This window comes from Petaurus breviceps, unplaced genomic scaffold, assembly GCF_028583685.1.
Source record: "Petaurus breviceps papuanus isolate PSGF00001 unplaced genomic scaffold, PetGlider_PUasm1.0 181, whole genome shotgun sequence".
NCBI classification, from domain to species: Eukaryota; Metazoa; Chordata; class Mammalia; order Diprotodontia; family Petauridae; genus Petaurus; species Petaurus breviceps.
This window is the reverse complement of record NW_027185784.1, coordinates 21,799,078-21,819,903: the sequence shown is the minus strand read 5'-3', so window position 1 is coordinate 21,819,903 and position 20,826 is coordinate 21,799,078. Positions and strand designations below refer to the sequence as shown.

The 20,826-nt window shown below is 40.8% G+C and overlaps 2 protein-coding genes across 2 annotated transcripts in view; one reads left to right on the top strand and one right to left on the bottom strand.

The window, feature by feature from the left end:
* AKR1D1 (aldo-keto reductase family 1 member D1) overlaps positions 1-14,857 on the bottom strand; it is a 136,834-nt gene extending 121,977 nt beyond the window's left edge. Inside the window, exon 1 of the mRNA XM_069087307.1 lies at positions 14,755-14,857. The gene's annotated coding sequence lies outside the window, so the exon portion shown is untranslated. The remainder of the gene's footprint in view (positions 1-14,754) is intronic.
* Positions 14,858-15,188: 331 nt separating this feature from the next.
* Positions 15,189-20,826, top strand: part of CREB3L2 (cAMP responsive element binding protein 3 like 2) — a 170,340-nt gene continuing 164,702 nt past the window's right edge. Inside the window, exon 1 of the mRNA XM_069086992.1 lies at positions 15,189-15,773. Within this exon, the coding sequence (XP_068943093.1) occupies positions 15,672-15,773 (102 nt within the window). The 5' untranslated portion in view covers positions 15,189-15,671. The remainder of the gene's footprint in view (positions 15,774-20,826) is intronic.

The following is a 20,826-nucleotide window of genomic DNA, read 5'->3' as shown; positions in this document are numbered from 1 at the left end:
TAGCAAGTGTTAAGTGTCTGAGGTCAGATTTGAACTCAGGTCCTCCTGACTTCAGGGCTGGTGCTGTATTCACTGTGCCACCTAGCCACCCCCATTTAGGGTTTTCTTGACAAAAACACTGGAGTGGTTGGTTTGCCATTTCCTTTCCCAGCTCATTTTACAGATGAAGAAACTTGAGATAAACAGGGTTAAGTGACTTGCTCAGGGTTACACAGCTAGTAAGTGTCTGAGGCTGGATTTGAACTCAGGAAGATGAGTCTTCCTTACTCCAAGCCTGGCATTCTATCCAGTGCACAACCTAATTGCCCTAGCGGTAGGTGTCTGAGGCTGTATTTGAACTGAGTTCTTCCTGACTCCAGGCCCAGCACTCCCTCCACAGCCCGCCTAACTGCCCCTCTTCATTCCTTCAAGGAGCATTCACTAAGTCTCTACTATGCTAAAGTCATTATTCGAGGTCTGGGGATACAAAGATGAAACTAAAGCAGTTTCTTCTTATCTTTGTTGTTGTTGTTGTTGAAGGTAAGGAAAAACAACCCATGCACATAGGAAATTAAATATAAAATATAAAAAAAAGTCATTTCTAAAGGAGGGTGCTAGTGAATAGAGGCAGAGGAGAGAATTGGCTTTCTCTAGGAGCTCTTCTGTACTTTGAAGGAAGCTAGGGCTGGTGAGTGGGAGAGGGGTGGAGAACCACAGCTCATGTGATGGCAAAGAGATAGGAGATAGAACGTCTCGGATGGGCAATAACAAATAGACCAGTTGCACCGGAATGCAGAAAGTAGGAAGGCTAGTAATGTGCAGAAAGTCTGGAAATGTAGTGTAACAGGAAAGAGAGGGGATTGTTCAGTGGAGTCCTGTGACTTCAAAGTCCCGTAAGAGATGTGACCAACAACTAGCGTAGGTAGTAGAGTCTGCCAGAGCTGGTGCCAGTGATCACTGCTACTTCCTCTGGTCACTAGACCTGTGATGGGACCTCTGGATCTCTCAAGCTCATCAGATCATCCGGACTCTATCATCCCAAATATTAATTCACTGAAGATCAAGGAAGAATTAATATCAAGGAAACAGAAGCACCCCATACTTAGAGACAGACACATGGCAGTGATCCATGAAATAAGGCAGGGTGCAAGATAAGAAAACTGCCCTTCTTTGTACTATCAGTTGCTTGGACTGAAACCCAGTAGGAAATATCTATGTATCCCCCAAGGATTGAAACCAGGCAGGAAATATCTACATATGCTCTAAGAATTGAGTCTTCATTGGCCACTTCCCCCATTACAATAGGCCAGGGTCAGATGGTAAAGGACATTAAAAGCCAAACAAGTTGGTATTTGACCCTAGAGGTAAGAGTGAGCCAGTGGATTTTCATTAGCATAGGAATGACATGGTCAGACCCCCTGTTTTAGGAATTTCCATTGGAGGGCTATGTGGAAAACGGATCAAAGAAGGAAGAGAGAGGAGGCAGGGAGCCCAATTTGGTGACCACAAGAGCATAGATCATAGAGCACTCTCCACGCATATTTTTGAGAGGCTATTGGCTATTGCAATAGTCCAGGTGAAAGGTAAAGAGGGTCCAATCTGGGGTGCTATCCGTGGAAGCAAAGAGAAAGGACAGATACAATTGCATTCTGGAGGCAAAAGCAACAAGACTAGGTACAAAGTGAGCATAAGAGGAGAAGGGGGTGAGGGGTGGAGGGAGAGACAGAGACAGAGGGAGAGGGAGAAAGAATCAGGACAATTTTGAGGTTGTGAACCTAGCTGACTAGAGGGATAATGATATCCTTGAAAGAAATAGGGAAGTTAGGAACAGGGACGCATTTGGGGGGAGTGGGAAGGAGAATGAATTCTTATTTGAATATGTTGAGTTTGAGTGCTAAAAGAATGTACAATTGGAAATAAATGTCCAAAAGGCAGTTGGTGGTATGACTAGAATTATGGAGAGCAACTTGGGGTTGTATCTACAGATGTTAGAGCCACTTAAATAGGGATGATAAATGAACGCATGAGATGATAAGATTACCAACTCTCCCCGACCCTTAAATAACACTGAGGTAATTTGGAGCATAAAACCGTAGAGAAAATGGAGCTTGGAATGGTTGGCCTCATATTTTCAGTGAAACACTTTGCAAGATCCTTTGATAGAAACTGGGGAAAGAGTCATAGAGGTGGTTTGAGGAGAGAAAGCTCAGAAGCAAGAACATGGTCCCTGACCTCAAGAAGCTTGAAGTCTAATGGGGGACACAACAGACAAATAATTAACATATATACAAGATATATACAGTGTAAATGAAAGCTTTTCTCAGAAGGAAGGCACTAGAAGCACTGAATTATAGAAATTTAGACCTGGAAAGACTCTTAGAAACCACCTAGTTCAGTCACTATAGTGAAATGGAAGGAACTTAGAGTCAGAAAACCTGGATCTTAGCCTGACTTTATTTCCTTATGTGACCCTGGGTAAATCATTTAACCTCTGTAAGTCTTGATTTACTCACTTCTAGAATGGAGATTCAATTCAGTTAATTAAGCATTTATGTACAAGGCACTATGCCAGGAGATAGGTAGACAGTGATAAAAATGAAACAGTTCCTTCCCTCAAGGAGCTTACTTTCTACTGGGGGGAAACAATATACACAAATACATTTCAGTGAAAATGGGAGGGAGAACCCTAATAACTGGGGAGATCAGGAAGAGTCTCTGGAGGAGGCGATACTTGAGTTAAGCCTTGAAGAGAAGTAAGGATTCCAAGACGAAGAGATCAGGATTGAGAAACTTCCAGACACTGTGATAGCCTGTACAAAGACACAGAAATGGGAGATGGAATGTTGTGTTCAGGATACAGCAGAAAAGGCCAGTACAACTAGAACACAGAGTACATGAGTGGGAATAATATCAAATCAATCAGAAAAGATAGGTTGAAGACAGATTATGGAAGGTTTTCAATACTAATTGAAGGAGTTTCTATCTTTTTTTCCTTAGGGACAGAGAGCCCCTGAAACTTAAGTAGGAGAGGTACATGGTCAGACCTGTACTTTAGGACTCAATTTGGCAGCTGTATGGAGGAAGTATTGAAGGAGAGAGAGATTAAGGCAGGAAGACCAATTAGAAAATTATTATGCTTTAGGAAAAATATGGGGGCCTGAATTAGGATACTTTTGGTATGAGTAGAAAGAAGGGACAGATGAGAGAATTATGGGTTAACAAATCATCAACTCAAGGGGTTGTTGTGAAGAAAGCATTTTGACTGATGTTTGTGGAATTGAGTACAAAGCTGAAAGTGCTACAGAAGTGTGTTATATCATCATCATTGTCATCATTATCAGTAACAACAACATCATTATTATTTTATAGATGAGAAAAATGAAGCCTGGAAAAGTTGTTGAGTGGCCCAAAGTTCCAGAGCTAGTAGTGATCTGAACTTGGAAAAGATAAAACAAAAACACCAGGAAACAAACCACAGACCAAAGCAAAAGATGAAGTTCTGAGTGGATTAGACACAACACAAGATGCATTTTTTAAAATTATAATCAATAGATTTGACAGGACCTGAGGGAGAGGTCAATGTTGCCCATAGTGGTCAGTAACAGGCTCTAGAGAGAGCTCACATTCCTTGACTCCTAGGTCATTGTAGAACCTATAGTGCATCACTGTACTTCTACTCTACCACAGAAAGTAACCTATGAAGCCAAATATCTAGACCTATAAGAATATCAGATTTAAGGACAGTTATTTGGATCCACAACTCAATAGTTTGGAATACACACACCACAAAAGGGAAATGGGCTATTGTAACTGTTGTTTTATTATGTGCAAGGAAGAAGGGCATTTTGTGAGTGACATGAAAGGTACTCTCTTTTTTAATCATGCAATGATAACAACTGGAATTTATTTCTCAATGGCTCGTAAATGTGACAGAGAAATACATAGGATGACAAAATTCCTTTTAGAATAGGAAAATAGTTAAATGCAGTAAGAGGAATGACTGAAATGGAGGATAGCCTGAGTAAGGCTTTTAAGATGTGAGGGAATGGGACATACTTAAAAAAAATAGTGATTAGAACTCTCTCAGAGGAAAGAATAAAGATAAAGGCCTAAAGAAGGAAATTGTTATTTCTATCTACAGAAGAAATTAATGAAGAACATAATTTCAACATTGCTCAAGGATTAATCATTTTTATCAGTGTAGACAGTGGTGGTAAGTTGATACAAAAGATAATGGTCCAAACAAAAAAAAAAAATACAGCTGTTGGAGGGATGATCATTGGAGTTAGAGCAAAGAAAGATCTTAGAGGCAATGGAGTCCAACTGTCTCATTTTACAAATAAGAAAACTGAGGCCCAGAAATGTTAAGTGACTTGCCAAGGGTCATGCAACCAGTGAGGACCTAAGCTGGGATTTGAACCCACGTCTTTCTGACTTCAGGTGCAGTGCTGTATACACCATGCCAGTTCATTATGGAAGTATCTCTGAAGTAAGAACAGGAAAAGTGCCATGGGGCTGAAGACAGTTGCCCCTATTCTCAGAAAACAGAAGGGCATTGAACCTTTTATATAAACCAACTGGACTTTAAGATCAACCAACTGGCCTTACTTTGATTCCTGCAAAAATTCTGCAACATATTATTAATGATACACCATGGCACAGTGAATAAAGAGCTGATTGTGGAGTCAGAAGACCTGGCTGGGTTCAAGTCCTTCCTCTGACCCAAAATGGCCTATGTGACCATGTATATGTTACTTAAACTTTGAATTCCTCAGACAATTCTCTAAATTGCTCTTCTCTATCAGGGGAAGGAGTTTTCTATATTGATGAAATAAGTATGGACTGAAACAAAAAGATAATTAAAGGTATAGTTAGAAAGGGAAGATGTGAACCATCTGGCCCTGGGATTGTTGTCTCTAGTATACTATGGGAGGGGGGTACCCTGCAGCGTGGAGGCCACATGTGACCTTTTAAGTCCTCAGGTGTGACCTTTTGACTGAGTTCAAGTTTTACAGAATGAATCCTTTTATTAAGGGGATTTGTTCTGTGAAGTTTGGATTTGATCAAAGGGCCAGACCTAAGGACCTAGAGGGCCACATGTGACCTCAAGGGTACAGATTCACCACCCCTGTTAATCATATCAGTTTCTCCTCTTATCTTTTAAAAATATCATTGTTAACCCACCCTAATAAATTGTTAGCTTAATAAAATTTATACCAGACCTCAGCTCAAAAGTCTTCTAGATCTTAGTAATGATACCACCAGCCTAGAAAAACTATTCTTCAACTCATTTAGGGTCTTGACATAAGAGAATCACAGAATTTGTGTTAGAAATTGCCTTAGAGTCATTTCCTGACTAGCCAATACCTGACTAAACCCTGCCTCTGCAAATATTTAACAACCAAACATCCAGCTTCTATTGGAAGATCCCCACTGAAGTGGAACCCACTACCTTCCAAGTAGCCCCCATTACATTTTTTATATCATGTATGTTCCTTGAGGGCAGGGACAGTTTTATTTATATCTTTGTAGGTCCCCAGTGCTTAGCAACGTAGTAGTAGTATATCATATAATGAATACTTGGTTGATTGATTTTGGATTACTTAAGTCATTTTACAAAATGTTTTATTCATGCCTTTTGGTTTTTTACTCTATTGATAGGTTAGTAAACGTGGGAAAATAGATTTGAATTCAAGTCTTCCTGACTCCAGGCCCACCACTAATATCCACTAGCTGCCTCTTTGATCCCCAGCGATGAGCACAAAACCAAAAGGATTTATTGTTGGAAGGAACCTAAAATCAGTCAACAAGTATTTATTAAATGCCCAGGTGAGATAACAGAGCTAATCTGTACATATATTATGCAAGATATATACAAAGTAGATACAAGGTATTCTTAGAGGAAAAGGCACCAGCAGTTGTGGATTGGTGGGGAAGAAAAACCAGCTTCTGCAGAAGGTGGTTCTTGAGCTGTCTTGGGCTTTTATGAAGCAGGGGTAAGGAAAGAAGTCATTCCAGGCATGGAAAAAGGTACAGAAATGGGAGATAGATCATCTGTATGAAAAATAGGGAGCAGGTCAGTGTAGCAGGACTAAGAACTCATACAGGAGAGTAAAATGTAATAAGACTCTCAAACAGGAAAGGGTCAGGTAGTGACAAACAAGAGAAGCTTACATTTGGTTCATGTAACAGGAATAGGGAGCCACTGGAGTTTTTTGAGTGGGGATGATTTGGAAGGGTCTATGTTTTAGGAAAACCAATTGGGCAGCTGAGTGATGGATGGACTGGAATGGGAAGAGACTTTAGGAAGGAAGACCAATTAGGAGGCTATTATAAGAGTCCAGGCAAGAGAAGATGAAGGGCTGGACTGTACAAACAGAGGGAAGGGGATGCCTATAAGGAGACTCTATAAAGGTAGAAAGGACAAAATTTGGCAAGTGACAGACCAAGGGAAGTATGGAGTTGAGTATGACACTGAAGTTGCAAGCCTGGGTAACTTGAAGGATGGTGATGCTCTCAACAGTAATAAGGAAGCTCAGAAGAGAGGTGAGTTTTGGGCAAAAGGTAATAACTTTGGTTTTGAACATCTTGAGTTTGAGATGCATAAGGAGCATCTAGTTTGAACCATCTAGGAGGGAGCTGGTGATTTGGGACTGGACCTCAGGAGAGAAACTGCATATACAGATCTGAAAATCATATGCAAAGAGGTGAAGAATGAACTATGAGTTAGGATCTGAAGAAATCAGTAAGAAAGGAAGAATAGAGACAAAAAGGAAAAGGAAAAGGCCCCAGGACAGAACTTTGAGGGATAGTCACCGTAAGTAGGAATGACATGTATGAAGGTCCAGAAAAAGAGACTGAAGAGCAGTCAATACAGGTAGGAGGAGAATTAAAAAAAGCACAGTATCACAAACATTCAGGGAAGAGAGAATATCTAGGAGGTCGACTGTCAACTGCAAAGAGGCCAAGAATTAAGAATTAAGAATAGGTCATTAGATTTGGCAATTAGAAGATCACTGGTAATTTTGAATAGACCAATTGTAGTTGAATGATAAGGTTGTAAGCCATAATGAAGAGTTTAGAAAAGAGGAAGCAGAGGTTCCAATGGTAGGTGGATTTTTCAAGGAATTTAGCTGAGAAGAAAAGAAGAGACTTGGGACAGTCACTGGGGATGAAGTGCCCACCAGAAATCATACACCAATGCCCCCTAAACCTGCTAGAAGGGAACCCTTACTAGGGTCCCTGGAAACCACCTAATAGGTAATAATAGTGAGGGAATGTGGGGAGGCCAGGTGGCTCAGCGAGTAAAAGCACTGGCTCCAGTGTCGGGATGACCTGGGGATCAAATCCGGGCTCAGATGCTTAGCACCACACCCAGAAATAACTGGCCGTGTAACCTTGAGCAAGTTACTTAACCCCGATTGCTTAAAAAAAAAATAGTGAGCGAATGTTTCACCTGTGTTGCTAGAAACATACCCCAGATACAAGTCTGTTCTTGTTAGCCCAGATACAAGTCTGTTCTTGTTAGGTACCCAAGACTTTACTAGAAATGGTACCCTCCCCCCTTGGAACCATACTCTGTTTGTTAGCAATACCTAGGTCTATAAAAATGCATCTTACAAAAGACTCGATGCTGTCTTCCCTATTGGGGAGGCAGTCACCAGCTGGTTAATAAACACTCCTAAATTATAATTGGCTTTGCTGTCCTGTTATTTCTCAGTTGTCCACTACATTTGGAGGTCCCACTGAGATAGCCTTTGGCTCTGTATTGACAGCTGGACCAGGCTCCCTGGAGGGCCGGGAGAGCAGTCCGACCTAGGGGAGGCCACTGAGTGACATTCCTTGGCCCATGGCTCGTACTGTTTTCCTGAGCGAACCAGAAATCTGAGTCCTTCCCAAATTCTTTCAATAAATGTTTAATGAGTGTTCTGTGATCTGTTTTTGTCAAGTGCTCCTATAAGGGTAAGAGGAAGAGCTGGACGCGGAGTAGATGCCCTTACTGGTTGGTCTCCATGGGACGCTGTCAGAGTATCCTGTTTTCCGTTTCTTTATATTTCTATCCGGTAGTTATAATTATCTGTGTAACTTTTTTGTGTGTTGTGTTGTTTTGTGTATATCCTGTCTCTGGGATAATGGCAGGTAGAAAAGACGAAACCTTCTTCCTTTTGCCCCACTGTGTTTTCTGTATATTTTGTCTGTATGTGTAAAGAAATTTCTAAATTTACCATCCTGTAAGATTCCAAAAGGCAGCCAGATTCACCTAAGTGGTAAGAAACACTGTACCTGCGCTAGAAAGATTGATAGTCTCTCAACTCCAGCCAAGTTCTATCTAAGAGAAGGAGTCACTTCCATGACCAAAGAGAAGTAGGTTTCCAAGCTGCACTTTGGAATAGGACTAACACTTTCCTGAGTCACAGAAAGAGAACTGTGCAACATCATTGGGAATATAGATCCAGGTAATCGAATTCATTCTGGTTACTATTTGGCACCAAGAAAGATTTTAGTTCTGTATAACTACAAAAACTGGAATTTAAGGTCACCAGCTTGGTTATTCAATTGTTTTTATTTCAAAGTTCAAAATTAAGACCATGATTGTTACTGGTAAATAGTTGTATTGTCTATGTTATATGAGAGACAGTTGCTCTTAAAGTCTTGAAGTAGATCTGAAGTTTTAAAGGTATGAACACCTAAGAAAAGTTTACTTGAGCAAAAGGTCAAAAATAAATTTACTAAGATCCTCCTCCCTGTAGTCCTACCTCTGACAAGCTGTAATGGGAATGCAGATTTGGAAGATCTTCCCTGCCCCTAGGCTAAAGTGCACCTGGAGCCTGGGGAGGGAGGCTTGTTTTTCAGTAGATACTTCTTGATTGGCCAGTGGGTCAATAAGGTTGTTACATTCTCTGAACCAGGAGAAGGCTATATAAGCCCTGATGTGAGGCTTTGTTTTGGGGCTCACTTTGAGAAGTGTTCTGTGATTTGATCTGAATTCTGGGAAGCCGTTGTTGAGAGTCCCCCGGCTTTGAAAAACCCAGATGTGGAAACCCAGATGTTGACTGGGTATGGATGTAATGGTTGGACAGTTTGGAAATCTGTCTACTTGATCTGTTTCTGTCTTGATAATTCTGCCTGTATGCTTTGAAGTTCGGGGTGCTGACCTTTTTCCCCTGAACAAGGTAAACGATATATGTCTGACTGATTAAAGTAAGCTTGTTAACCCATTTTGAGTTGCTTTCCTTTAACAAAGAAGATCCAAGAACCTGTATTGGCAGCAAACCCTGAGGACGCTAGGGGTGCTTGCTGCTACACAAGGCTAAGGACTACAGTGTCTTCTCACTGTGATCCAACTCTGACCAGACTAGCGTCACAGTGACAAGTTACAACTGCTAAGATTCTCTTCCCTGTGGTCCCAGTTCTTCTTAGCTAGGGCTACAGAGCCCTCCCCTGTCATCCAACTCTGACGGAGCTGAGGAGACAGTAAGAGGTTTGAACCATTAAGATTTTTCTCCCTGTTGTCCTGGCTATAACTGAGCTAGGGCTGCAGTGAAGTTAATTTGAGTTAACCTCCTCCAAAAAGAAAAAGGGGGGAAGGTACAGTAGCTACATCGGAGCTACACAGACTTGTCATCTGCCTACCTGAAAGCTTAAATCCCTGGAATAGAATATTTTTTTTCTGAATGACATGGGAACAGTTAGACAATGGAAAAGAAGCTTGTGAAACAAAGGTACAAATACAAGTTAATCATTATCCCATATATTAAGCCTGGGATACATCTGAGCTACTAAAGTGTGTGTTACATCTGAGCTATTCAGCCTAAAACTATATTCTTTCCACAGCCTAAATAGTTTAGTAAAAGGGTACTTGATCTAACTCCCATCAGCAAGTTTTAGATCTCCAGGTACCCTGAAGTCCACATCTCTAAGTAAGCAGAGCCTGAAGTTTCTACTTCAAGTTCCCCAAACCCTCTCCTCAATGCTCCAGGCAAATTGACCACCCCATAACCAAGGTCTGCTACAGTTAAGCATTCATAGTGGTTTATTTGATAGGGTATAAGCTGATAATGTGCTTTGAGTGAGATGAATTTGGAAAAATGGAGGGTTTCCCCCTGAAATATAGAGTTTACTCTGTACCATGAAGCCCCAACTTCAGTACCATCTAAGAGATCTCTCCCTTGCTGCAAATAATCACTTTGCTTGTTCCAGTGCCAAGGAATTAAAGAAGGTTGCTAAGGGCTCTTGGAAAACAATGGAGCAGGGAGAAAACACCCCAGAATATAGAGCAAAAAGGATAAAAACCAGAGAGGTACAGTTAAGAGAAAGATGAAAGAGAGAAAATCAGAAAAGTGAGAAAAAGCTTGTCAGTGAGAAGCAGTGTGTTCAGAACTCTGCACTGACTGGTTGTGTGACCTAGAATAAATCATTTAACCCTGAGTCTCAATTTATCTGTAAAGTGGGGAGATGAGAAAAAGAGAGGAGAAAATGAGGTCAGAAGTCAACTAGCCTCTTCACTTGGTAAGATCAATCATTCTTATATGTAATTTGGAAACGCAATTAATGTCATATTCTATGTAATTTGAAAAGGCAATTAATGTAATGTCATCTCGCAGTTTTTATTATTGTTGTATTTCTACACTGTATATTGTAAAACCTGAGTGAGGAGAAAATTGTGGAAGATTAGTAATGTTACTTTAAATATGTATATCTGCTATTTAGAAAAACTTGTAAAACTGTTAACTAAGCTATTTTGGGCTAATATTTTAATGTTAAAATCTAAAATTGTTTATTGATTACTGTATGAAAATTTGTTTGACTAATTCTGCCCATTCAGAGCAGTCTCTTCTGCTTACAATTCATATAAATTTTCCTTATGTTGTAAAACTGTTAAATCCTCTAGAAATTATTTCCAGGCAAGGTCATTCAGCCTGAGAAAAGAAGTTTTAAATGCACCTAACTTGCTAAGAAGTTGCAAAGATCAAAAAGGATTTTTGTAAATTGGCATTTATATTTTAGAAGGATGGTAAAAGGAATTCCTTACATTATAAGATCTGATACATTTTTATTGCTTATTGGAGCCCCATGAGAATAGAAATAATTATAACTGGCTCTAAGCTGTGATTGGTGAGGCTTGTTGTTTTTAAGGTAAAAGGCACTTGGGACCATAACTAAATTTTATTTTGAGTCTGAATTTGGGTATACTTATCTGCATTAAATCAGGGTCTGAGAGGAAATGCCACTAGCTACTCAGAGGAATGTGATCCTGTGCTGTGAACAGGTGGAAGTCTACATTTGGTAACAGCCGAAGGGACAATCTTAGCCTCTGTCTGGGATGGGATCCCTCCTGGCTCAGTTTACCCATGAGGTTCCTTTGAAAAGGAATCTTTCCCACTTATTCCTGAGTCTAGCTATGAGGTGGAACAGATGCTGCATGAGATGGAATATCTGTAACTGTACCTGAATTTACCCAGAGCCAAGGATGTTTTCTCCTGGCACAATTGGAATGTCACATGCCCCTGCTTTTTCCTTCTATAACAGGTCTCTATGCTCAGAGCAAGTAATCAGTAAAAGATATGAGCTCTTTCATGTTAGCTTATTGGAAAATCTAATATTATTTTTTATCTAGAATTAAAACATGTACAGAAAGTTATGCAAACTTCTTAAGATCATCTAAAAGTTTTCAATTAACTTCCTTCACAGAAGTTTAGTGATCATTTATAAATCTTGAAACTGTTTTGAAGGAGGAAAATACCTTTAGAAGAAATTTTTAAAATCTTTAGTGTGATTTTAAGACACCCACTAAAATCTCCATTTGCAAGACATGTTTCTTGCTGAATTGATGTAACAAATTGTAAAGCAGAAAAGAACTTGCTGTTTTAATCTGAATTTTTAGTTATTCCATCATCTAAGCAAGTGCTAACATTTGTAACTGAATGCATATGTGTAAAAATTCATTCCCCTTTTTGAAATTCTGTTCGGCACCCCACCTCCTATTGTACTTCGGTGGCGAATGCTGTTATGTATGATTGTTAATGATTTACTTCTCAAGTCCCTCCAAGCTCTCTGAGACATCCAGGACGAAGTCAGAGCAGTGTATCAGACCACTACTCTGTTAAGGTGGCCGAAATAAAAGCCTGGATCCACCCCTCACACATCAAGGTGAAGGCTCCTCCCGACCCACCAGACCTGTGGGTAACAGAGCCAGCCAGTGACTTACAACTGAAGATAACAGACTGTCCTGACACTCCAGTTCCTGGCATTCCTGCCTCTGGCCAGTCCCAACTCCTATGCTCCCACCTTGTACCCTTGGATTCTTACTAAGACAACTGATGGGACTCTAACTGCAAAAATGTGACTCATGGCCAGCCCACTCTTTTGATTACTGTGCCCTGCTCTATCCCAGATTCATGTCGTTTCCCTATACAGGCATGTATTCTGGGGGGAGCCAATGGTGCTCCTTGTAGAGCAGAAAAGCAGCCTTTGGTCAACCCAGTCATATGTCTGCCCTGAGGATGGGTCTCCTGATTGTGGGGGGGACCGGGAAATATCACTGTGTCAATTGGAATTGTGTAACCATTGCTGACTAGGTCTCCGGTGGCAGCCATGACCACCACATTTCATTTCATTGTAATACCCTTAAGTCATGTAACCCAGTTGTCATCAGAGTTTTGGATTGAAAAAAACAGGATTGGAAAACTGGAACACCTTGGGAAATCAGGTTTTATGTCACAGGAAGGGACCCCGGGGCCTTGTTACCTCCTGGTGGTGATCCAGATGGCCCCCTATTTCACCCATTACCACCACCCCTGCAGACTCGGGCAGCATTCTGGTAGACCCCAAGTTCCTCGGACCGAGCTTAACTTCTGACTGCTTATATGCAAGAGCACCTTTTTACTGGCAGCCCTCATTTTAGTCCCTGTCCTAGTTGGCCTTGGTATGGCAGGATCGGCAGCAGTGGGTACCACAACCCTAGTGCAAGGGAACAGTCCCCTGGACTCAGTTGAGTCCGAGTTTCAACTATGAACAAGAAAAAGGGGGGAGTGAAGTGCCCACCAGAAATCATACACCAATGCTCCCTAAACCTGCTAGAAGGGGACCCCCTACCAGGGTCCCTGGAAACCACCTAATAGGCCATAATAGTGAGGGAATGTTTCACCTATGTTGCTAGAAACATACCCCAGATACAAATCTGTTCTTGTTAGCCCAGATACAAGTCTGTTTTTGTTAGGTACCCAAGACTTTACTAGAAATGGTATCCTCCCCCCCTTGGAACCACACTCTGTTTGTTAGCAACACCTAGGTCTATAAAAATGCATCTTACAGAAGACTTGATGCTGTTTTCCCTATTGGGAGGCAGTCACCAGCTGCTAAATTATAATTGGCTTTGCTGTCCTGTTATTTCTCGGATGTCCACTACAGGGAATAATATTTTAAAGAATGTTTTTAAGGATAGGAAAAACTTGGGTGTTTGTGTAAACAGCAGGGAGATTAAAGAGAGAGAAGGGATGATATTGGGGGTAATCTACTAGAGAAGATGGGAGTGGAGTTCGACCTTATTTAGAGAATTTAGTAAGGAGAAATGCTATGGCATCCATCATCAGAGACTGGGATGAAGGGTGAGCTAATGGGGAATAATGTCAGGAGGATTTGAAATGAAAAGAAGGGGAGAAAAAGGAGCTCAAGACAGATGGCCTCAATTTTGGGGGGAAATATAAAGTAGATGTCCTTAGTTGAGGTGAGGGGGGAGGGAGGTTGTGTAAGAGATTTAAAGAGAAAAGAAAAGATTCAAAGTCAATCCAAATTAAAGTGACAAGGGGAGTGATCAGAGCAGTACATTTAACCTTTTACTGTATGCACAGAATGTCAAGGTGTCATCAGACATTAATCTAAAATGTCTGATAAACACAGATTATCCCTCCCTGGAGTATCCAGGAGGAGAAGGTAGTATCAAATGCTGCAAAGAGTTCAACACAGAAGAAGAAAGGGAAAATGCCACTGAATTTGGGAATAAAGAGATCACGTTAAACTTAGAGAGGAATTTCATTATTGACCTCTTACCTACCCTTCAAAACCCAGCTCAAACGTTAGCTCTTTTGTGAAGTTTTCTCCCTGTCCCTACCATTTTCTAACTCCCCTTAATTCATTGTCTCCATCCATTATGCTAATGATAAGCTCTTTGAGGAGGGGACCATATTGCTTGCTTATATTTGTCTTTCTCTTCTCTCTCTATTCATCCATCCATCTCCCCATCCTTTAATTCCCAATAGAAGGTACGTGTTATTTGATTCCTCCTACTCGCCTTAGGGATTTGCCATAATCTAACTTGTGTATATTTATTCACAAACTTTTTTTTTTAATAGCCTTTACTGTATAGATTAGAATTTAAGCTCTTTGAGGGCAAGGAGCTAGAGCATTTTTCTTTGCTCCCTACCCTCCTTCCACTATGAATCAATATAGTGGAAATAATATAAATAAATATATTTCCACAATAAATAGTGGAAGAGACAGGAGGAAATAGGAAGGAGGGACAATTGAAGGACGGTGTTCACAATAAATTGAAACACATTATGGATATTGTCTAATTGTGGGAACAAATCGTAAATGTATATTATTTTGATTAAAATTTTAAATAAAATTAAATATCAATAAAACAAAATATTTTAAATAAGTACTTAAGAAAATACATTTGTTGAAATAAAATAAATGAATTAAAGGAAACCAAAGCCCTTTGGAAACTATACCATATCACGGTATAAAAATTAAGGCTTAAAACTAGTATCAAACCTTTTCAGTCTCACAGCCATCTCTGTTTTCCCTTACTGGATTAGGATAATTCGAGCGGAAGCACAGCTCGCCCCAGTTTCTTTAAAAAAAAAAAAAAAAAAAAAAGAAGAAAAAAAAAAAGGTATTCTTGTCCCTATTTCATTGGCCGTTGACTCAAAGCTTCCCAGTCTCCAGTGGTTTTCTTTCCTGCCAGTTATCTCTGGGTCGTTTCATTCCATTGGCTCCCAGTGAAAAACTCCACCCCTCAGCTGGCGCTCCAGGAGGAGGAGTGCCCCAGTGACGTCAAACAGGGAATCCCCTCCCACATTCCTGAGTCCGGGAGGTGGAGCTCCCTCACTCTCCGCCCGTGTAGGCGGGACAAGGAAAAGAAGTGGACCACCGATTGGGTCATATCTACCAAGCGCTAACCCGATTGGTTCTTATCTCTAGGAGGAGGCGGAGTCTTTAGCCGAGGCTTGAGGCAGCCCCAAAGCAGAGTATAGAGTAAATTTCGAGTTTTGACCAGCTGTGGAAAAGTTGAGGGGGGCTGAGGATGTTGCGAGACGTAAAGGGAATCCTCGTGGGATGAGACGCCCCCTCCTCTTTGCCCTTCGAATGGGAGTCCCCCCCTTAAGCTCTTCCATTCTGCGTCCTGGGTTTGGACAGCCTGTCTACTTTCCTGCTCCAGCCAACTCCCAGGCACTTTCCTTTCTCTAGTGACCCCGGGAGGGAAGTTTTTCGTCTTTCTCCTCTCTCTGGAGGAGAGGGTCCTTTTCCTTTTCAGGGTTAAAGCCCTGATCCCCAGACAAGACACGCGCACGCTGGAACTTGGTATCCTTGGTGCCCGTCTGCCTCCAGCTGTGCCGGGTCCTCCCCGCCCCCCACCCCCCACCCCCTTCCTCCCCGCACCCTCGGCTCAGCTGGCTCCCCGTCCCACCATGGAGGTACTGGAGAGCGGGGAGCAGAACCTGTTGCACTGGGATCGCAAACTCAGCGAGCTGTCAGAGCCCGTGGACTCCGACAACCTGATGTACAACACGGTGAGGAGGCGGGCAAGGGTTCACGGAGATCCCACGGGGTCCCTGGGTGCCCACGGGGCCGGCAGCTCTGGGAGGGCGGGGGCGGGGAGGAGGATGTCTCCAAAGCGAACAGCTGGAAGCAGGATGAGTGGGAAGCCAGCAAGCCGTAAGTTGGGCAAGAGGGCATTGCAAGGGAAAAGTCTGGGGAGAGGTGCAAGTTTATTTATTTGAGTAAAATAAAGGTAGCTGGCCCGCTCAATCACAATACTTTGCCTTTGTCAGGAAGTTTTTTTCCTCAAATCACTTTCACATCTGGAATCTCACTTTACTGCTCTCGAAAACCCCTCAGAGGCAGGGATGATCTGGTATCATTAACACTGTTTTAAAAGTAATATTGCAACTTTGATGAATGTTGGTGATAGGAAAGCAGTAGGCACAGTCCATATATATCCAAACGAAAACTGTAATACTAAGACGAAAAAGCAGTACCATTCCGCCATTTCTCTCACTTCTTCCTCTCCCTTCCTCCTTTTAATATAATTTTCTGTATTGTTTGAACTGCCAGGCTAAGTTTTTGGGCGAGGCTGTACTACTTTGGGCTCTGCAGTCCAGAAAAGGAAGACCAGAGCAGAAGTATGGAAAATGTGAGGCAGCTAGAGATTTCAGAAATTCGTTTCCCCAAGGTTTCACCAGGTCCCTAACTCCAGGAAGTTTGGAGACCCTTTTAGGAATTGTCATCAGGCATGGATTTTGTTTTGAAATTTATGAAATGAGACTCTGAGCAGCCCTCGTAGAGAAGGCCACTTTACTTGTGATCTCTTTGTTTCTTTCCTGGTAAATACAGAAGTTTGTAATTCAAGGGGAGGGGAAAATATGAGACACCAATAAGAAAATAAGAGACTTGAGCCTCTTCCCCTTCATGATTCTTTTAATAGGATCAGTGCCAGGATATTTGAAACTTTTTTGCAAAATGCCTACACAGGCTCCACCTCTCTTGGGTCTCTGCCTCTTATCTTAAGTTTCTTTGGAAAAAAGGATGAGGCCCTTCCAGCAGTTCTCTCCACAAGAGTTTGTGGTGGATGAGTAAAGCCTTGCTTGAAAAATGTACAGCTCTGGGTTTCCACAGAAGAGACGGTTTGGTATGAGGTGGTGGCCAGATGTGTAGTGTAATCTGATGAATTTATTACCAAATTCAGGTCCTGAGAAGACCACTCCAACTGCCTTTTTTACTTTGCTGTGCACTTAACACGTTCTAATTTACACTGCAGTTGCCAGCGTTGCCTCATTTTCTGTACTGATACATACATTCCAAGAGTTTGAGTATTATCTTATTTTTGCATTCTGAGTCCTTAGCACAGTGCTGGATAAATTTTTCAGAATGAATGAATCTGGATGGGTAGCTCTTATCTAAGTAAGCATTTAGGGCATTGCTGGCTTTCAATACTTTTGTTTTGATCCCCTTAATTTCCTGGAGTACATTAGGGTGCCTCAGAAAACTTCTAGGGGTACATACTTCAGTCAGCATTCTATTTTAGTCATCAAGAAGAGGCTGTCAGACAATTCTTAAATACTGGGTGTTTCATACTTTTGGGACTAAGAGTTTTGGGACAGCTTGTATGCCATCACCTGGTCTTAAGAAAGTAAAAATTTCCCAGTGCCTGTGTCTGGAATTATGGAGTCAATCACTACCCTCAGGAGCAGATCATTTTTCATGTTTCCAACCTAGATATTTTTAGGAGTTTTCAGGACTAGTTTGGCTTTCAGACAGAAGGTGTGGTTAAAGTCTATAAAACCATGAAAGGTATGAATATAGTGAATACCAATCAAAGTCAGACATAAAATGAAAGTTTAATTTACTCTGATACTTTGATACTACTTGAAAAAAGTATTTGTCCCTGCCATGGAGAAGGTTCCATGAAGAATCTATATGGAATAAGTTACCTATAGATATGAGGTCTTCCAGATGCTTCTGTTTGTGGATGAAATTGTGCTGATTGTGTCGAACCCTGGAACACTGTAGAGCCTCTTAAATGGTCACAGGATTATAGATTCACAGCTGGATTGGAAGTTCATGTAGTCCAACTTCCTCATTTTTTTTTTTTTTACAGATGAGAAAATTGAGGCCTAGAGAGGTAAATTATTTCTTTTCTCTGGGCTTCAGTGTTCTCATCTAGTAATAAACAGCAAAACTGGGATTTGAATCCAGGTCTTTTGACTCCAAATCCAGCACAAGCACTCTTTCCATTATACCACAAATAAACGAAAAAATATTTGGCTTATCTACACAGGAAAAACCAAATGGATGAAAAATGTCTATTGTCCAGGCTATCTCACACATACACACACACACATATACATACATATACACACACATACACAATGTTGATACACATGGACATATGCTTATATATACAAGCATATATACATATGTATAAAGGATACATATAACCAGAGTTTGTGAGTCTATACACATATACATGGACACACAGAGAATATTATATATACATACACACATTTATAGTATATATGTATATATTATATGTGTGTATACATAGTGTGCACATATATGTATCATTCAATATGTGCATATATATCTGTTCTCACACAAACTCTGGCTATGATACAGACTACATATATATGTATATGAATATATATCAACATATGTTCATATGTATCATCTATCTATATATTAGCATGTACCAACTCTTTGTAACTGCTTGTAATAGCCTAGGGGAATATAGTCACACATATATATGTATATATATAAAAATATAAGTATAATGTATACACATATAAGTTTATAATATGTGTGTATATAATGCTATATGTGTGTATCATGTATACATATATATATCTTGCATATACCTTGAAGATGAACAATCAGCTAGACTTGAAGAGAAAGAGAGTGATCTGAATTGCATTTGGTAGTGTTTTTGATGATTCTGAGACTGTCACAGCAAAGGCTTATCTTTTTAGTACCAATATTACTTTGCATACTAAGTATTTTTAAAAAGTTTATAATACTTTAAATTTTGTGCAACCCTTTATATATATTAAATCTTTTGATCCTCACAACCTGATACACTCTGATAAATCACAATGAACCATGTAGCTCTAAGAAAATGAGTAATGAGGCATACTTCCCTCTTAGTAGATGCAATAGATTTAGGATGTAGCAGAAATAGTTTTACTTGATGTTTTTTCTTTCTTCTAAGGGAGTGGTTAGAATGGGGGTGTGGAGTATGTATAGAAGTGACTGTAGTGTAAAAAAAAAACAAAAGGGATTTGAAAACATAAGAGTGTTAAATTAAAAATGATTATGGAATGAAAGAATTGGGTGGCGCAATAAATAAAGTGCATAACTAGGAAACAGGAAAACCTGAGTTCAAATCTGTTCTTAGATATTTACTAGCTATGTGACCCAGGGCAAGTCACTTAACCCTGTTTGCCTCAGTTTCCTCATCTGTAAAATGAGCTAGATAAGGAAATGACAAACCACTTCAGTATCTTTGCCAAGAAAAGTCCAAATGGTCATAAAGAGTTGGACATCACTGAATAACAAATTATTATTGATAAATCCATTCATAATTTATCACTTGTCAGACTCAAACAGTGTTAAATTATGCTAAAAGAACACAGAGGCAACAGTAATCTTATTAACAATCCAAGGGCAAATGTGGAAGTGGGATGGGGGAGGTGTTATAGGGAAAACCTGGCCTGCTGCTACATACCAGAGATGTCTTCACAAGACACTCATATATCCTGACACTGAAAACATTGCCCTAGTTTACTAAAATATCTAGGCTTTCTGCTTCTGGATCAGATGGCAAGGCTCGAGGCAACTACCTGAGGCGACAAGCATGCTTGCCATGCTGGACAAGAATGACTTGTTCTGCTCTTGGTTCAAAACATCAAGAAAGGCAGATGCTCATTTGTCAAAGAAGGTATTTTTCCATGGCAGGTGGCTCTTTAAATATTGATGAGACCAGACCAGCCTTCCTTTTTCTTGGGCTCTTGGGCCTTTACTGGAACCTGCACTTTACATAATAATTACTGTCCCTGAGGCAGAGGACTCTGGGTGTTCAGGTGAATTCCTTAGAGTGTTTGATCAGTGTGACTAGTGGCCACCTCCAAACCATTCAGGTGTGTTCTTGTGGGGAGAAGTGAAGGTAAGTTTGCTGCTAGAGCATCTATATTTTTCTGTAGGTGAAGCCACTATGAAGTCAGAATCAAAAGAAAAATAATCGTCCCTCCCCCACAGTTTTTGGTGGGGGAGAGGGGAGAAATATGATTCTGTTTCTTCATCCTCTGTTGTCCATGGTGTGTTCTCTGTGGCCACTAAATGAAGGGACTTTAGTCTTCTCAGTCACTCAGTATCTGTACCCATGAGGTAAATGAGTTGCTATTTTTCCCTTGGGAAAATTGAGGTATAGAATTTTGTCCTTTGTGGCAGGAGCTATGATTTTTTTTGCTAATTCTATTATCTCTTCTGTGGTGCCTAGAATAGGGCTAGATACACAGTGGTGCTTGAGAAATGTTTTTTGAAATGTTTTTAAAAAGGTCCACCAATCAGTGAGTGTTCTTGGTAGGAACTTGACTCAGCCAGTCAATAAATATTGATTAAGCACCTACCTTGTGCTGAACAAAGTGCCAAGCCCTTCAGAAACAAAGAAAGGCAAAACAACCACCACCACCACCACAACAAAACATGCCCTGCTTTCAAGGAACTCGTGATCTAAGGAAAAAGACAACATGCTATGTACCAAGGAGATACAGACAGGATCATTTGGAGATAATCAACAAGGGGAAGGCACTGGGATTAAGACGGACTGGAAAAGGCTTCTTGTAGAACGGGTGGGGAACCTTTGGCCTTGAGGCCACAAGTGGCCCTCTAAGCCCCCAAGTTTGGTCCTTTGACCAAATCCAAACTTCACAGAACAAATCCCCGTCATAAAAGGCTTTGCTCTGTAAAATTTGAACTCAGTCAAAAGGCTGCATCCAAGGACCTAGAAGGCCACAGGTGACCTTGAGGTGGAAAGTTTTCTACCTCTGCTGTAGAAGGTAGGATTTTAGC